The sequence below is a fragment of the Austrofundulus limnaeus genome, unplaced genomic scaffold, assembly GCF_001266775.1.
Source record: "Austrofundulus limnaeus strain Quisiro unplaced genomic scaffold, Austrofundulus_limnaeus-1.0 Scaffold28, whole genome shotgun sequence".
Lineage (NCBI taxonomy): Eukaryota > Metazoa > Chordata > Actinopteri > Cyprinodontiformes > Rivulidae > Austrofundulus > Austrofundulus limnaeus.
The window spans coordinates 795,993-813,908 of record NW_013952430.1 but is presented as its reverse complement, the minus strand read 5'-3'; the positions used below and the strand labels follow the sequence as shown (position 1 = coordinate 813,908).

The window sequence follows — 17,916 nt, the reverse complement described above, 5'->3', positions numbered from 1 at the left end:
CTACACTGACTGAACTCAAACAAGGACTTGACCTGGTCTACACTGACTGGACTCAAACATGGACTGGACTTTGTCTACACTGACTGAACTCAAACAAGGACTTGACCTGGTCTACACTGACTGGACTCAAACATGGACTGGACCTGGTCTAAACTGACTGAACTCAAACAAGGACTGGACTTTGTCTACACTGACTGAACTCAAATTTGGACTTGACCTGGTCAACCCTGACTGAACTCATACATGGACTGGACCTTGTCTACACTGACTGGACTCAAACATGGACTGGACTTGGTCTACACTGACTGGACCTAAACGTGGACTGGACTTGGTCACTGACTGGACTCAAACTTGGACTGGACTTGGTCTATAATGACTGGACTCAAACATGGACTGGACTTTGTCTACTTTGACTGGACTCATACATGGACTGGACCTGGTGTACCCTGACTAGACTCAAACATGGACTGGACTTGGTCTACTCTGACTGGACTCGGTGTGTTTGTATTTTATTTTTTAGCGTCTTTCGGTTTCTCTGTTTGTCTCGTCCTCCCTCTCGTCTCCTCTTCTCTGTTTGTTATTTTCTGTTTTCTCTGAGGCGTTGCCAGCAGCCAGACTCTGATCTTGGATCTGTTTTTGCCTCCCACACAGGCGGCTCAGCTTTTATATGCAAATTATTTATTAAACCAACTCATTATCACTTTAAGTAGTTTGAAGCAGATGGTGAAGAAGAAGAGAGGGTGTCTGACAGTACCTCAGAGCTTCAGTTTGTTCTGTGACTGTGTTTCTCAGGATACAGTCAAAAATCATCTACGCTCTGCTGGTCCACACAGGTTGGAGCACAATCATCACTAGCCGTGTTTCCATCTACATTTTTTAAACACATTAAAAGGGGGATGGAATTGCCAAAATTTGAAAACTTCCTCAATTTTGCAAAAAGTTTTTACGCTCGCTTGAGGTGGTTTTTCTATTTTCCAATAAAGAGTTGATGTGCAAAAGGAGAGAAGGAAACACATTTGCTGATTAACTTCTGATGTTGCAAACATTTATCTCACATGATTGATCAGCTGTTCTTGCTATTCAATAATTGTACTGACCCAGCTGGATCTAGAACAAGTCCAGTCCATGAATGAGTCCAGTCAGTGCAGACCCTTCTCCCTCTGTCTGGGTGTTCCCGTATATTCCCATAGCATGAATGGAATTGTATTTCTTTCTCTACGCATCTGGACTTCATGTGACATGGCAAATACTAGTTGATATGACAAAATAATAACAACTTGCCTTATAACTTATAACACATTCCTTATAACTTCTCTCCATTGTCCTGAGATGTGTGTTTCCTGCTAGTTTGCGACCTCTACTTCCTGTTCACTACAGCCACGTGTAAGGTCAACGTCTGACATAATTACATTTTGCGTAGCCTGGTTGATACGCTCCAAGCCAGTAGACGGAAACATGCCTGATTCGCATTTTTTTTGTTTTGTGACATCTTAAAAGTTTGCTCAAAATCTCATTAGAATAGAATAGAGTAAAAACAGCCTTTATTGTCACACGTGGGGAACTTCAGGTTTAGCAGCAGCAGCAGATACATACATCAATCCACAAAAACAGTATATTGCAATGTGACACTATCAATTGTAGCAATAATAATAGAGTTAAAGATACTAACAAAAAGAATTAAACATAGATCAAAAATAAAAATAGGAATAATAATTACTGTACTGGACTATCAATGTGAAATTAGATAAAAATGAAAATAAAAGCAAGCTACTGTGCAGAAAGATACGGTAAAGATGTCATTTTATCTGTTATAGTTTTCAACTTGTGACCAATAATCTCCATCTCTGAGATTCATCGGCTTCATTGTTTCTTTGATACTCAGTCTTGCTTTTAGCATTTCAGTTTTGAAATTCAAAGTCTGATGACAGCAGACTATATTGTATTGTTGATGCAGCAGTGGGCTGGATGATGTTGAGCTTCAAACAGCTGGAGGTTCTGCTTCGTGTTTGCAGAGAATGCAGCCATTTTTTCTGTTGTAATCTCTCAGTAAAATAATCTCAGTAAAATAAAATTGGTTGGAAACATGGCTATAGTGCTGCACAGCTCTTTAATGTGTTTTGCTAAGTAGAAATGTGTCAGGATCCTTGTGTGTTTGTTATTGTTTTATGTTTCTATGTCTTTTGGTTTCTTATGTTTTCTGTTTATTAAGGATTGGCGTATATCATTTTGTATGGTCTTACTTCAGTTTACATCACACGTATCAACCTTGAGGTCAAACGTGGCTCACACTGCATTTCATGTGGCACACAAGTACTTCAAAGATGTATTAATGTCTTAAAATAGACGTATGCTGCTTTAAACTACGTCTTCCATAATGTGTCGATTATTTTACCTGCAAAATGACAGCATCCCACCACTAGGTGAAGGTGCACAGGTTTCAAAAGTAGACGGAAACTGGTGAAACTCGACTTCATTGCATTTTCACCAGCTGAAAAAACAGACAATAGTTTTATTGCAGTGATTAACTTTACCTATAGAAAATGTTACATTTACATCACATCATGGATCAGACAGGAGCAGCATCTGATCAATATGTGATCCATGATGTGATTTGAATGTAACATTGTCTATAGGTAAAATTAATCACTGCAATAAAATTACTCTCTCTGCCTCTGGTGAGGAGGGGCGTGAAAAATCCTCCACCTCAGACGTTCAGAGATGTAACTTATCTGCGTCGCTGTGGTCACTCTCCATGTAGCATCAATTATGCTAATGCTAGCTGCCTGTCACGTTCTCTCGTCCTGGCCACACCTCCGCTCTCTAACCCGCCTTCCTCTACCCACACCCCCTCCCCTACCCACTTTGATGCATTTTTCAAATTTCGCCTTGGGGCGGAGTTATCTTTTCACAGGGGGGGTAAGTTACACTTTAAGATTATAACAACTCTCTCTTTTTGCAATGTTTTTCTGGATGTTTAAAGGTAATGTATTTTATTGAGCCTTATACATAACTAACAAAAAGTTAAAATTTCAATAATTTCAGTTTACAAAATAATATATTGGATGGATAATGGTTATGTATTCGAGTAATAATTCTTATAGCTCTTCTCTGCAAAACAAAAACAGGATGTGTAATTGTCTTACATGCTTTACCCCATACCTCAACACAATAAGTATGGAACAATTAATGTGTTATATAACATATACAGAGCTTTATCATTAAACAAGTCCCTTACTTTGTAAAACAATGCAATAGATTTAGCTAGTTTTATTTTTAAATAATTTATATGCAGTTTTATATGGTATTAATGTGTGACAGCTATGCATGCCCAACATGTTTGAGCATCGAAGCTCACAGATGTCTTTGTTTCTGCATGACTGAGCCACTCAGTGATTTCTAGATTTCAGCTCATTTTGTTTCTTTGATACTCAGTCTTGCTTTTAGCATTTCACTTTTGAAATTCAAAGTCTGATGACAGCAGACTATATTGTATTGTTGATGCAGCAGTGGGCTGGATGATGTCGAGCTTCAAACAGCTGGAGGTTCTGCTTCATGTTTGCAGAGAATGCAGCCATTTTTTCTGTTGTAATCTCTCAGTGCACAGATGCAAAGACTCCATTTCCTCTGCTGCATCAGTTCATTGTGTCCTGAGTGAATCAGTGGGTGTGTTTGCGTGTTTGAAGCCTATATCTTCCATCAGAGGGCATCTCAGGAACGTCTCTCTGCACTGAACTCACTGATTGTCCTGAAAATGTCACAGGAGAGCAGCACATTTGGCCTGGGGGACACTTTGCTTATTTCCAGCCTTATTTGTCTGTGTTAGTCACTGTTGTTGTGCGTTTGTGCAGCCGGCGGTGGCAGTACGGTTTAACATCCATCCTCTGACGTCAGTGCACACGGACAGCCTGCAGGGACACTTTCAGATTGTTTTATTTGTATCTGAACAGAGAAGCACTGAGCTCCCTGCCAGTTTAAAGCCTGCAGAAGAGTTCAAAGGAAGCTGAGGAACATCAGAGACAAAACAGTGGCTTTTATATCGGTTCAGGTGGGTTTTAAGTCGTAAAGAGCGGAGATGACTGTAGATAGTAGGTTTGTGGGTCTCTGGTCTGTGGTAGATAAGATATCACACACTACAATCAATCTGATTTATTAAAAATACCTGAGCAGATAAAAACAGAAACGATCCTTAGTCACCATACAGTTTAAGTTTTAATTCAACTCATTGAGATTCAAGGCAAAAGAACACATCAAAGCAAAGGAATAAGTCTGTTTCTGAGACTAATTTTTACTGCAAAATAAAATATCACTCACGAGCAGGTTTTATTTAAAATTACTTTACACTTTCTTTGAGCCTTAATTGCATTCAAACAAAATTAATAAAACATTCAGCAGACATCTTTAACCTTCATCCAGTAACTCAGAAGAGAGAAGCAAAATACAAATTCTACAATTTAAGTAAAAAGATACAATTTAACTTTTAATTCTGTAATTTTAGTTGACTGCGTGTCAAACCCAAGGTCTGCAGTCCAAATGTGGCCATTGGTAACATTTTATCCAGCACCGTAGGTAAATAATTTAAATGTAAAATAGATTTATAGTTTCTCTTTCTGTCACTGGTTTTAGTGCATTCTTCTCATTATGACTTCCAAATCTGTTCACTAAAGTCCAAGAAAATGAAGTTCGAATTGTTCAGTATTCTTTGATTTTGGTGCGGAAAGAGCAAAAAACAATCCTCTTTATTTATCTTTTTCTGTATTTGCTTCTTGTTTTAAATTCATATATGATTTTTAGTGAGGGTTTTCTTTTTTTGTTGTTTTTTAAGAGCTTTTTGTTTGCTGTAGTGTGATCAAATATATTTCTAATACAGAGAGAAAGGCATAACACATGAATGCTAAAGATGTCCTTTCTAATTTTAATCTTTTTTCTTTATCTGTTAGGTTATGTATGTCCTAAATGTGTTTCTATAAGAATAATTGGTTTTAGAACATTGTTTCAATAACAAAGACTGACTCTTGGCTTGGACCAAGTTTTGAATTTTGGTCCCCTTGTGTAACTTTTAACACCCCTGATCTATATGATCAGAGTGAAAACACTGTTACAGTTTATATTATCACTTTTGTTTGGTCTGAGGGGGTGTGGTTACACTTTACTAACCTGATGCTGGTTTATGGGCAAATTTTCTGTTGAGCCTCTTGTTGATCATCGTATTTGAATGTTGTCATTTTTTATGATAATTTTTTCACTGCTTGTATTTAGTTATAATACAAACACTTTTTATGGCAAAAGTTCATTTTGTGTTTTAAAATAAATACACAAATAAAAGTGGACTCATGGATTCCCTGGTTCGGACCTGGGGTCTTTCTTTGTGGAGTTTGCATGTCACCCCAAAAATGTACAATTGGTTGCCTTCAGGCCCAAGACCCTCTTGCAAAAGATGTGATTTGCCTGATTAAACAACAGTAAAATAAAATACAAAAATAAAATTGTTTACAGAATCAACAGATACAGGAGTACACATCCCTGTGGTGATAAGAGACAGGTGGGCATCACACCTCACATATGGAGAACCTTTGGGGAGAAAGTCCATAATAAATTTGCAGATGACAGGAGTGACTTGTAGTTCCTGAAGTTGGGTCTGTAAAAACAGAACAGTTGTATTAAAGACAGAACTAAAGTCTAGAAAAGAGACTCGAGTGTTTCGTTCTTCCTGTGCAGGTGCTCCAGAAGATAATGAAGGCTGAAATGATCAAAACATTGTTTAATTTAGACAATAATCTCCTGAACTCTAATCCTGGGTGACAGGCTAATTTGGACTCACGAATCCACTGGAGAACATTGACTCATGCAATAATTGACCACAGATGGTCGATTCTAGTAGACCTGCTCCCTGATTGTGGAACAGGAACCAGCTAGCCTGTCGGACATTTAGGTGTCAAGGTAAGCAAGATTTTGGTGATCAGTCCAGACAAAATCAGTTTCTCTCTGGACTTAATTTTCAGGAAATGTTACGATTTGTCACATTCTGCTGGCCTCCTTAGCTAACTTTTACCAAATGGTCTTTTATAATTTATGCACATGTTTTTGTACAATACCCTGAGATAACTTGTGTTGTGAATTGGCAGTATATAAATAAAATGAAGTGAAACTGAACTGAATGAAGGCAGTTGTCATCATCACTGTACAAGTTGCAGAAAAATCTTGAACCATTTTTCTTTCTGTATTTCAGAGCTCAGAACCAAAACAACACCTCAAAAAACCCCTTTCATCCAATCACTGAGCTGACATCATTCTTTAAATTATCTCCCCTCCTCTACCACCATATTCATCCTTTTATCCTCCATTGTTATCCTCCAGCTCGTTCCTCCTTCATCTTCATCATCAGCCAGTCTTTCAGTGTTTATTTCTGTGTTGACATCTCCAGGAGCGTCACAGTCTGAAGAACAGGAGGCTTTAATAGAGAAAGAGAGAGGGGGGATGGGGGTTGGGGCTCTGAATTCACATCTCAGCTGCATTCTTTTCACCACCACAGGCAACAGTTTTTGATGCTGATGAGGGTGAAGGATGGAAAATGGTGAAACCATTTGTCTGTTGTGCTCTAAGTCAGCGAGTCACCTGAGGTGGTTCAGAGAGAGACGGGTTGGTGGGTGGATGGGGGCTGGAGGGAGGGTGTATGTGTGATGTTTGCTGTTTAGTCTGTAAACAAAATCAAACTAAATAAAAACAAACACTTTTAATGGATCACATTTCACTTTGTATCATTTAGCCTGCATGTAAAGGTAGTTTATTTCCGGCCTGTTTCAAGTGTTTTGGATTTTTGGGCGATTAAACTGAAATGACATTCCACATCCCTAGAGCCAGCTTCTGTAGCCAAGGATCAGACCACCAAGGTTCTAGCCTTCGATTACTGCCCATCACACATTGCACCTGACCTCTTCGGCCCCTCTACAGATGGTGAACCCATGGGAAGGGGGACCCACGTCTCCTCTTCAGGCTGTGCCCGTCCAGGCTCCATGAGCGAAGGCTCGGCCACCAGGCGCTCACCAATGTACCCCACCTCCAGGCCTGGCTCCAGAATGTGGCCCCGATGACCCACGTCTGGGCGAGGGAACACTCAGTCCAATGTTGCCCCTCATCATAAGGGGTCTTTGAGCTGCACTTTGTCTGATCCCTCGCCAAGACCCGTTTCCCTTGGGTGACCCTACCAGGGGCGTGATGCCCCCGACAACATAGCTCCTAGGATCATTGGGACACTCAAACCTCTCCACCACGATAAGGTGGCAGCCCAGGGAGAGAACGTAGAGCCGCTGCTCTTCCACATCGAGAGGAGCCAGTTGAGGTGGTTTGGGAATCTGGTTAGGATGCCTCCTAGAATAAAGAGTTTATTTATTAAGGAATACACATTATTCAAACCAACCTTGTTCTGTGAAAAATAATGCCTACCTTTTTAGAGCTGCACTAGCCTGGTCATTGCCTTCATATACAGTTCCACTCAATTCCAGTCCCCCTTCTCTGCTCAATCTGGGCTTTTTCCCATTGACATGATTTCTCCGGTAGATTTTCAACTGGGCCAATCAGTGAACAGAAGGAGTTTTGAATGATGACGTCGATTTTCTGCTCTGTTTTGGTCTGCCTGTAGTCTGGCAATGGCAGCGGAGGAAATGAATGAAGCCATTCAGTCCATGTTGACAAGGCTTCCAAATTAATTAATTAATTTCACAAAACCTGCAGCACTCATTTTCAGCCATTTTGTTTGGCTTGTTACTTCTCTCTGCCCAGTACAGGATGGTTGTTTACAGTGCACGCGATTAGCTTCTTAACATAGCTTCCTTTATGGTCGAGCTGGTGCACTACATACATCACGACCAAACGTTAGCAACTGGGTAAAATCAGATCTAATCATTATAAACTTCACCAGAGGCCATGTCTCCATCAAGCAATCATTTCTCAACAGCCAAGAGTCCAGACCCTCCGAAGTAAAGCGAAGAACAAGGGACTGTTTATTTTTACCAAGCAAGTGCTGCACAGTATATTGCAAAAACATCTTCATTGCAATATTGATATCTCAAAGGACTGCTTGGAGTGTAATAATAGTTGACTAATGTATTTGAAAAGCTTTGAAGTTGTATTTTTTCATGCTGATGAAATATTTAGTTGGTAGGATCGAGTCTCACAGCAGCCAAAGCTCACACCAGACACAAATGACTTTGCCAAAAATACTAAAGGTCACATAGGCTCATTTAATTACAAGAGATATTAATGCTATTGATCTGGGTTTATCTGTTAACTTGTAAATGCTTGAGCTCAGGAATGTTGTAAGAATGAAGACACAGCTAGGAATTTTTAGCTTCTTAAACAGTTTATGTAGTTTGTAGAGTTGACCTACATTTACGACCACTGTTTAGACAGATAGGCCTAGGTAGAGGAACTGGAGGATGCATGTGGCCATATGACAGGAGGTCACATCTCATTTGTAGAAGACCCTTTAAAAAGCTCAACAGTTGTACAGAGTCTGTTCATGCTGATGACACTGTCTATATGAACTCCTTGCTGCAAGTAAATAGAGCTCAGTAACCAGATCTGCTGCTTGTTTGTCATTCCTTGTTTAAAGTGTCTTGATAGTCAATATATCCAACATGTAGGAAGTACAGATTAGAAAGGGAGGAAAGAACAAGAAGACATATATTGCACCTGATATAGTTATTGAAGTATTTACAGTTATAATTGTATTATAGTATTATTGCCATTGCAAGATTTTCTAATATCATGCAGCCCTACTCCCTTTGGTAGATCACAAACGAACTGCACAGAAGAGTGAGTGGTCTGGAAAGGCTCCTGCTGTACAAAATATTTTTTCTCCTCTGTTAGATATTTGTTCTTACTGTACAAATCATGATAAAATTGTTTGCTATTAAAAACATCTCTGATTAACAGAAGATCTCACTGGTATAAAAGAGTCACCAATGCAGAGTCTGCTCTGTGTGCAGCTTGTTGTTGAATTAAACCCCAGTTTAAGGCATTGACTAGTGAGGGAAATCCTCATTCAGCCTCTCTAAGAAGGTCTTAACTCTCTCTGCTTCATGTTTCACCTCCTGCTTCTTCTCCATGCTTTCTGGGCTTTATTCTGTTAATCGCTGTTTGTCTTTAACTCTGTCTTTTAGCAGAAGTCATCTGAAGCTGCCCCTTCCTCCACTTCCCCATCCTCCCAATCTGACAGGATCAAACCGGAGGTTCAGGTTTGTTGCGTTTCTTTTATTTAGTGTGGCGGTTTCTTTTTGTTATGCATTTGGGTTTGCCTGGAAAGTGGGTCCGTTACCAGGACTAAAACAGAGCTCAGACCACCACCACAAAGCTGCGTCTAAGCACATGATGCATCATATACCTTTCTCATTACACACAGACTAAAGAACTCAGATGTTTCTGCTTTCAAACCTAAGGTCATCTTTACACAACTTTATGACCACCTTTTATTGTTAAAAATAAACAGCTTAGAATGTAGCGTCTTACAATGACCAAGCCACGCTCTCTGTATGCACCACTAAAGACCACAACACATTCAACCATCCTTCATTGGCTTTTTGGGCAAAATTCAAGAAACTCTTGTTCTCATTGTGTTCAGGCCTGACGGATGAGGAGGTAAGAAGGGTGGATGTGATTAAGGTTCTGCACAGAAAACTCATTCACCTTTGTCCACTCGTGCAGTAAGAGGGTGATTCTTCCACCACAGTAAAGCTGAAACTGACGGTGGAGGCCCAAAAACCTCCCACATGAACCGTATTTAGGAAAATTCTTTCCAGGTCAGGGGACGTCTTTGCCTCAAGTGGAGGTGCTGAAGTGTCTGGGTGTCTTGTTTATAAGTGATGGTAGGATGGATCGACGGATTGGGGCCTCATCCTCAGTAATGAGGGCGTTGCTTCAGTCAGTCGTGGTGAAGAAAGAGCTGAGTTGAAAGGCAAAGCTCTCCATTTACTGGTCTGTCTACGTTCCATCTCTCTTCTAAGGTCATGAGGCGTGGATCATGACTGAAAGAACGAGGTCCTGGATACAAGTGGCCCAAATGAGCTTCCTTAGTGTGGCCAGGCTCAGCCTTAGAGATAGAGTGAGGAGCTCCATCATCTGGGGTGAAGTTCAGAGTAGAGCCACTGCTCCTCCACATCAAGGTGGTTGGGGCATTTGATTAGGATGCCTCTTGTATGCCTACATTTAGAGTTATTCTGGGCACGGCCCACTGGTAGGAGGTCCTGGGAAACACCCAGGACTCGCTGGAGAGATTATGTATCCTCTCTGGTCTGAGAATGCCTAAGGACAAGCTCTGCAACCCAACTACAAATAAGTGGCAGAAGATGTATGTATGTATGTATGTATGTACTGTATGTATGGAGGGATGGAGGGATGGATGGATGGATGGATGGATGGATGAGAAACTTCTGCAGATCATTTTAAAGCCATGAAAACAACCTAACACAGACGTGACACCTGTGGCAGTAGCGTCATGTTAGTGTGGCAACATTTCTTTGAGGAATGCTAGTGTTCACATGACTTGGTCATGTGAACAGGGGGATTGTGAAGAAATTTAGAGTTAGCTAGATTAGTACTGATGTTAGAAGCACAACACTATATTCTTAAGTTCTCCTTTTTGAAATATTGACAGTGTTTATCTATTATGTCTTGATTGAAATAAGTCTAGTTACATGTCTGAAACATTTTTACAACACATAATAATACGCTTGAAAGACATTAGATAAGAATTGTGTCTGAATGCCTGTGACTCAGCCGTAGGCCAGCAGGGGGCGAGAAAAGGCATTGAAGAAACTGTATAAATACATGAGCTTCCGGTTTTATGGGCAGTGTGGGTTTCCTGTCTGCAGTCGGCAGCAATAAACCTCCTCTCAGATTCCAGACTGGTGTATGGTTTTCATTCCTTCTACAAATAAATTTATTTAACATTTGTGTTTATCGTCTTTACTTCAGTTTATTGAATACAAATTTTCTTACACTAGGCCTCTCTTTGTTTATGACTGGGTTGTTGTTATGATCATAAATCAGACATGACAAAGAACCCTGCAAATGTGCCCAATTACTGTTTTATTTTTAATCTTTTTAATACGGTTTCACAAATTTGTCTGCATTGTCTTCCACTAATTTGATTTAAAAGCTTGATATCAGTTCTCAGAACAGAACGCTGGCCTTAAACGTCACTAAAACTTTGTTTTTTGCTTTAATCTGAGTTTTGCAGAGTTGAACCAAGCTTTTTTTCCCACAAAGGGAAGCTATCAGACTTTAAAACCCTTCTTCGTTTTCTGTTCTGTACTGATAGTTTTACTGCTTTTATTCATCTACTGATGTTTTTTTTTATTTCTTCATGGTGCAGCAGGTTCAAACAATCTTGCCATCAATACATTTTACAGCCTGTTCTTTTAGTTTTCTCAGCTGCATAGACAGGAAGGGATTAAAAACCCAAGTTTTAGGTTGAGTCTGTGTTTTCTGTGGAACTGAACTCTAGCTGCAGTTTTATGTGTTGAAATCCTGAAGATAATAACCTACAAATGTGGCTAAAAGTAATTGGCCAGTGTCATCAGTGTGTAGTTTAAAAAGTTTGAGATGAATCATCTCTGACAGATGTTTCGACCAACTTTAGAAAACCGTATATTTTGTATTGAGTTCCACAGAACTAAGCCTGAAACTGTTCAGATGTCAGTGGCCATCTTCTCTTTCAATCAGCAGATATCCTCAAAAATTAAAATTCAAGCAGTGGAACCAGGCCCTGACTCTCTCTTTGTGACAGTTTTCTTAATACCCTGTGTTTAATATTTCATCCCATTACGCTCAGGATGACAGAAACTCCTCAGTGGTAGAAGATGTTCTTGTTGTTTGATCTGATTTCCATCTTTGTAAATATTGATCATCGTGTGCCGCCACCTCTGAATAGATAAAGAGCAAATAAAGTAATTGCATAGCGGGGCAGACAGTGAAGCAGATTGTTCGGAGTAGATTACCAGTGCCGCCCGTGAAACTAAAGCCTCTTCCTTTGGTATTCTGACAGTCATTATCTAAATCCTGTTGGCTCAGTCACTCAAAACAAAGCCTTAACCTGAAAGCACAACATCAACTCTCTCCACGCTAATAATGCCTGCATATTAAATCTGCTGGGCTTAGTGCATTAAAACCACATTAAGGAAAAGAGTTTGTTGTTTCTGTGACGTTTAGCAGCTCTTTCCATCCAGAACTCCAGCTCCCTTCACAGTGGTGCCCACTGGGACTAAGTGGGGCTTTAATAAAGGGAAGGGCCTCTCTCTGCATTTCTGAGCAACACTGAAGGTTAATCATGGTACTGCTGGACAAGACTGGGTCATAGACCAATGTAATTATGTTACCACTGGACAGGACTGGGCCACGTACCGCTGTGAGATCAGAGTTATGTGTAATGTAGACTATAATTATTAGTACACCAATACACACACTCTAGTTAAACTCAGGGATTGGATTGCTGTTTGGCGTAAAGTCATTTTCTCTGATAAATCCCCTTTTTGTTTATTTAGGGCATCTAGAAAAAAGATGAGCAGTGAGGGATGCCAACAGTCCTATGTCATACCAACAGTAAAGCATCCTGAGACCATTCATGTGTGGGGTTTCACAGCTAAAAGAGTGGATTTACAAACAGTTCAGCTTCAGAGCACAGCCATAAATAAAGAATGGTATCTAATCATCTTCAACTTGTTCCATCCACCAAAAAAACAGATTAGTGTCACCTTTTCTAGCATGATGGAGCACTGTGCCATCAGACAAAACTTTTAACTGAGTAGCTTGGGGAACAATACATAAAACATGTGGATCCATGCTCAGGAAGCTCCTCAAACCTCAATCTCATTGATAAACTGTGGTCAAGCCTCAAGAAGTGGTCTGACAAACCACTGTCAAACTCCAAGCCTTGACATACAGTACAAAAAAGGGTTGTCATTGGTTAGGATTTGTCCCAAAACAGAATTACCCTGGGACATGAAAAATAAAGTCCATTAATTTGATTTAACTAAATAAAGGGTGTTAAATGGCATTAAAAGCATTAGATTTGAATCTTAGTGGCATTAAAAATGTTTTCACTAGTTTTCAAAAAAAAAAAAGAGATGAGTGATTTCCAAAATTGCTCAGCCAGACTCACGCTTCAGGGAAATTCAGCTATGAATTATTGACATAATATGCTTTAGTATAACATGCAGAGCAACCAGGTATGAAGACAAAACAGTGTTGTTTTTGACTGCCATTTTAATTTTAGTCTTAGTCTTTTGAACAAAAATACTTCTTAGTTTTAGTCAGTTTTAGTTATTTCTATATTTAATGGGTTTAGTCCAGTTTTAGTCGATGAAAGCTTAAAAAAAAGTTTAGCTTTAGTCTTAAAAAAGACAACGTATTAGTCTTTACAAATTAATTTGAGTAATTTGTGTTAACATGTGTGAATTTGTGTTACTCTAAAAATGCCCAAAACAAAAACATTCTCACTTTGTGGCTTTATTTCTCAGAATTTGCTAAAGTGCAATGAACATACAAAATACACATGCCCAATATTATAAGCATTAAAGGAGAACACACATGTTCAACTCAAACTGGTCAGCCAGGACGATGAAGATGCATCTTATTTATAAAAATGGACATCATGCAGTCCTAAACTTAGTTAGTAGACAATTAAACTTGTGCAAACGAGTGTTTACATGCACCAGGCTTTTATTCAGAACAGAAGCACTGACGTGCAGTTTCTAACTCCCCCACGCAAAATAAATAAATAAATAAATAAATAAATTAATAAATTAATTAATTAATTAATTTAAAGAAAACACAGAAGAGTTTTACTTTCGCCATGAACGTAAACAAACAGCTTCTGAGCGCTCAGAATGGACCTGTGACAGCTTTTAATGGTGGGGACGTTACTCCCTGGTTAAGCTACAGGTGAGGAACTGACTTTTTTTTTTTTGCGAAGCGGTGCAGGCTGTTTGTCTTCCTTCTTTACTGAATGAGTGGAGGAAATGTTCTGTGCTGCTGTGTGTGCGCGTGTGTGTGTAACATCGCTGGTGTCCCTCCCTCCATTCTGCATTCTAAATGATTGACAGACCACTGACTAACATTTTCGTCCAGTCTCGTCTCGTCAACGAAAACTCACACACGTTTCGTCATGTCTCAGTCATCAAAGAGCTGTGTTTATTTCGTTACTGTCTTGTTATCATCATGAAAAAAGGGGGCGTCAACGAAAATATTTGGTCATTGTCATCGAAAACGACACTGGAGAAAAACGTGAAAATATCAGGAGCTGATACAAAAGGGGTAAATGCAAATTTCAGCTAAGGGGCTTGAAGCCGAGGAACTCAGGGCATGACTGCAGTCAGTCAGTGGTTAGTATGACAAAGGATTTTACAGTTTTTCTAAAAAAAAAAAAAAAGGTGGAACAAAGGGTGTCAATGCTTTGAAATCGGTCCTCAGTCTGACAGCCACAAATCACCTGTAAGCGGGAGACAGCAACTAAATCTGTCTAGTTACTGGAGCTGTAACCATCGGGAAATTGAACAAACTTCACTCATCTTTTGAATTGAGTGTGATGCTTCAGGCGGAGGTGCGTTCATGTCTGAACACCACCAATTCAGCACCACTCGCTTCGAAAAATGAGCAGGAACTGAGAAAAAAAAGATGAAATGTTGACAGTTGTGTTCATCAGTCTTTAAAAGGATTTTGATCAATTAGCTGATGACAACCAAATCTAATGATGAAAAAGATACAGGGACAAATGCTATGATCTGAAACCTGTTAAGTTAGAATTGGAAGAAAAACTTACAAAGACACATGTCTTAATCTGTAAAACAAGCCAAAGACCATGTAGTAGTTTATGTATTCACTGTCATTTTTATAGTAGCCTAAATGGTAAATGGTCTAAACCTATATACTGTAGCACTTTATCAAGTCTAAAGAACTCCAAAACTCTTCACACTATAGTCACACATATTCACACACTGATGGTGGTAAGCTACACTGTAGCCCTGGGGCAGACTGACAGAGGTGGGGCTGCCCTCTGACCCCCACCAGTAGGCAAGGATAGTGAAGAGTCTTGCCCAAGGACACAAAGGCTGAGACGGACGAAGCAGGGATTTGAACTGGCAACCCACCTGTTACAGGGCAAATCCCTACCTCCTTCCACCACGGTCTTCCCCTTTCTAAAGTAATCTTTATTTAACCGGGCAAATTACAGTGAGATCATGGATCACTTTTGCAAACAAGAGAAGAACATTCAAACTCCACACAGAAAGGGTCCGGATCATAGACCAAACCCCGGACTTTGCTGTGAGACAACAGCGCTAACCACTAAGCCACTGTGCTGCCGGTGGCCTAACAAGCGACTTTAAAATGTCTTAAAAGTACTTGTGCAATTTTTGCATTTGCATTGAAAATTGTTAAAAATGCATTAAACTGGTATATAAGAACTAAAACTGTCATTTGAAGATCTCTGCAGAAACCCTGCAGAAGTCGATTGACAACATGCAAGGGAAATTTGCAGAGGTCTTAAAAAATGTTCACAATTATTGACTAATTTTAGGCTCTTTCAGAAGATGTCTCGTACCGTCACAGATGCATGTTCTGACCACCTCGCTCAATTCAAAAAACAAAAGGAGACATCCCAGTCTGTCGCACCTTTTAACCTCTGAGTGAGGTAGTGACAGAAACATACATGACAACTCCTGATAAGGTGGGCCAACGTAGTGCTGACAGACACTTTTGGGGACCACCCAACTGCGGTTTTCTTGAATCAGAACACCAAATTTAAACTTTTGGTAGATCCTTTTGAGCCCTGCAAACTCCTGACTCCATATAGGTTGTGTGCAGAGGAGAAGTAAGCTACAATCTTTATCGGCACAGAGACTGGCTAAAAGTAGCTATGCAGCAGCGTGAGTACAACCCTATTAAATCAAGTTATTTTGAAATTTAAACCTTAAAAAGACGTAGGCTATTTGGACGTAATTTGATCTCTGTAATATAATAAGGGGCAAGAGTCCTTCTGCAACCCATCACTAGCGTAAGTGAGAGCAACACGTCAGATCTGCTGAGTTTATTTCCACATCTCCTTTGATACAGCACCGATTAATGCACCTTGAAAGCACTTCTGAGAGCATCTCCATCTGCGACTTCTGAACTGTGTACATGGAATGGGCTATTCGCACATTTAGTGGTACTGCCTTCTGAAAGAGCCTTCACTAAACTGTAACTGATAATAAAAGCCTTTAAAACGTATGCTTGTAAACATACTTTAATGCACCATAGAAACATTTTACAAAAGACGGTGAAGTAATAAGCATAATCAAAACTAATTCATTATTTTCAAAAGGTTTGTCCGTGGGTGTAGTTATTGGATTTAGAATGGGCGGTTGAGTGCAGGGCAAAACAAACCATTGTCTTACACAGGCTTCTGTCTTGTCTGCAGAAAGAGCGTGACAAGAAAAAAGAGGAGAAGAAGAAGGAGAAGGATGGTGATAAAGTGGAAAAACAAAACAACACAAAGGTACAACACTCAGCTCATGCCTGAAGAGATACTTTCAGTAATCAGACTGAAGAGCTGCAGATGAAGTTCAGGGTCAGTGGACTCCAAAGGTTCATCACACATACTGGATGTCTGGCTCACAAACAGCTCTGAGCTTTGGTTTTTCCTCATGTTTCAAAATATTCTTTAGTGAAAAATCTTCATAATTGGTATTCAGACTTGAACAAAGTGAACCAGCAGAAAGTTGGACCAAACAGAATTCATTTGGATCAGTTTGAATCATCTCATTCAGGCACAGGGGCATGAAATCCAGACCAATCCTTAGAGGCGGACCAATTAATCAACCAATGTATGCCACTTCCAAAATAATCAGCCATTGTCCAAGCTCGTTAACAATTAACCAAACGCCAAGTAGAAAAATGAAGCGGCAGCAGCAGCTGAGACCAACTCACTGTAGCCTACATTTCAGTGTTTTAAACAAGAATGCTCTACTACAGAATGTTTTCAGGTTTTCCAATATTATCCAAGTGCTGGTCAGGTTTAATTTATCATATTTGTGTTAAGTTGGTCAAACATTTACACACACTTATCATCATAGACATGAATGTCACACTCATTTTGAACTTTTAATTAGTTTTCACCCTAGCCTCATGCTAAAGACTCCAGCATGCCCACACTGCATTGGTAATTGTCCAAGTAAATTGTCCTGCATCGTGTCTAGCTGTGTTTCTTGCTGATAATAACATGGTGCTGTCATGTTTGAGATGTGCTGCTGACATTTTAAAGTGTAATGGGAGCAGAAAACAGCAGGGAAAAAATATCAAGTCACAAGAGCCTAGCAGCATCGTGTCTTCACACACAATGAAATTTACCAAATTGGCCTCAATTCAGCTACTTTCTAACAAGCTGTGAAAGTTATGGAGAGTACCGACAGAGCAGACAGGTGTGGGCCAGGTCTGGCAACGATGGCACAGATTTTAAGATGGCATGCCACAACTGTCCCAGTTGTGCTTTGGTTTCCATGGTGCTAGACTACCTCTGGCGAAACACGTCTGGACTCACAAATGGTCGTCATTCTTTGTGGTATCTGGGCTGAGAGTTGGTGTGTTAGTGCTTTTTGTGGGCTAGAATTGGGCCAGACAAACTTTACTATGTGTGTAGTGATGTGGTCATTCAGAAGCAAGCGTTTGTTTATATTATGTTTCGTATAATGGAAAAATTCAATCAGAATTTTATTTTTATGGCTATTTTGAGCAAGTAATTTGCTTTTCAAACTGCCTCTGTTTACTTTTATTGCTTGCTGCAGAAAGGCTAAAAGCAGAAAAATAAAGTTTCTGTTTTGGTCACAGTGTGTGTGTGTGTGTGTGTGTGTGTGTGTATGTGTGTGTGTGTGTGTGTGTGTGTGTGTG

At 39.8% G+C, this 17,916-nt stretch overlaps 1 protein-coding gene across 1 annotated transcript in view; it reads left to right on the top strand.

Annotated features, from left to right (window-relative positions):
* The window catches only part of smap1 (small ArfGAP 1), a gene marked incomplete at its 3' end in the record, with an annotated part of 111,771 nt that overhangs the window by 33,121 nt on the left and 60,734 nt on the right, over window positions 1–17,916 (top strand). The window contains 2 exon segments of the mRNA XM_014005034.1: window positions 9,159–9,233; window positions 16,451–16,528. Of these exon segments, the coding sequence (XP_013860488.1) occupies window positions 9,159–9,233; window positions 16,451–16,528 (153 nt within the window).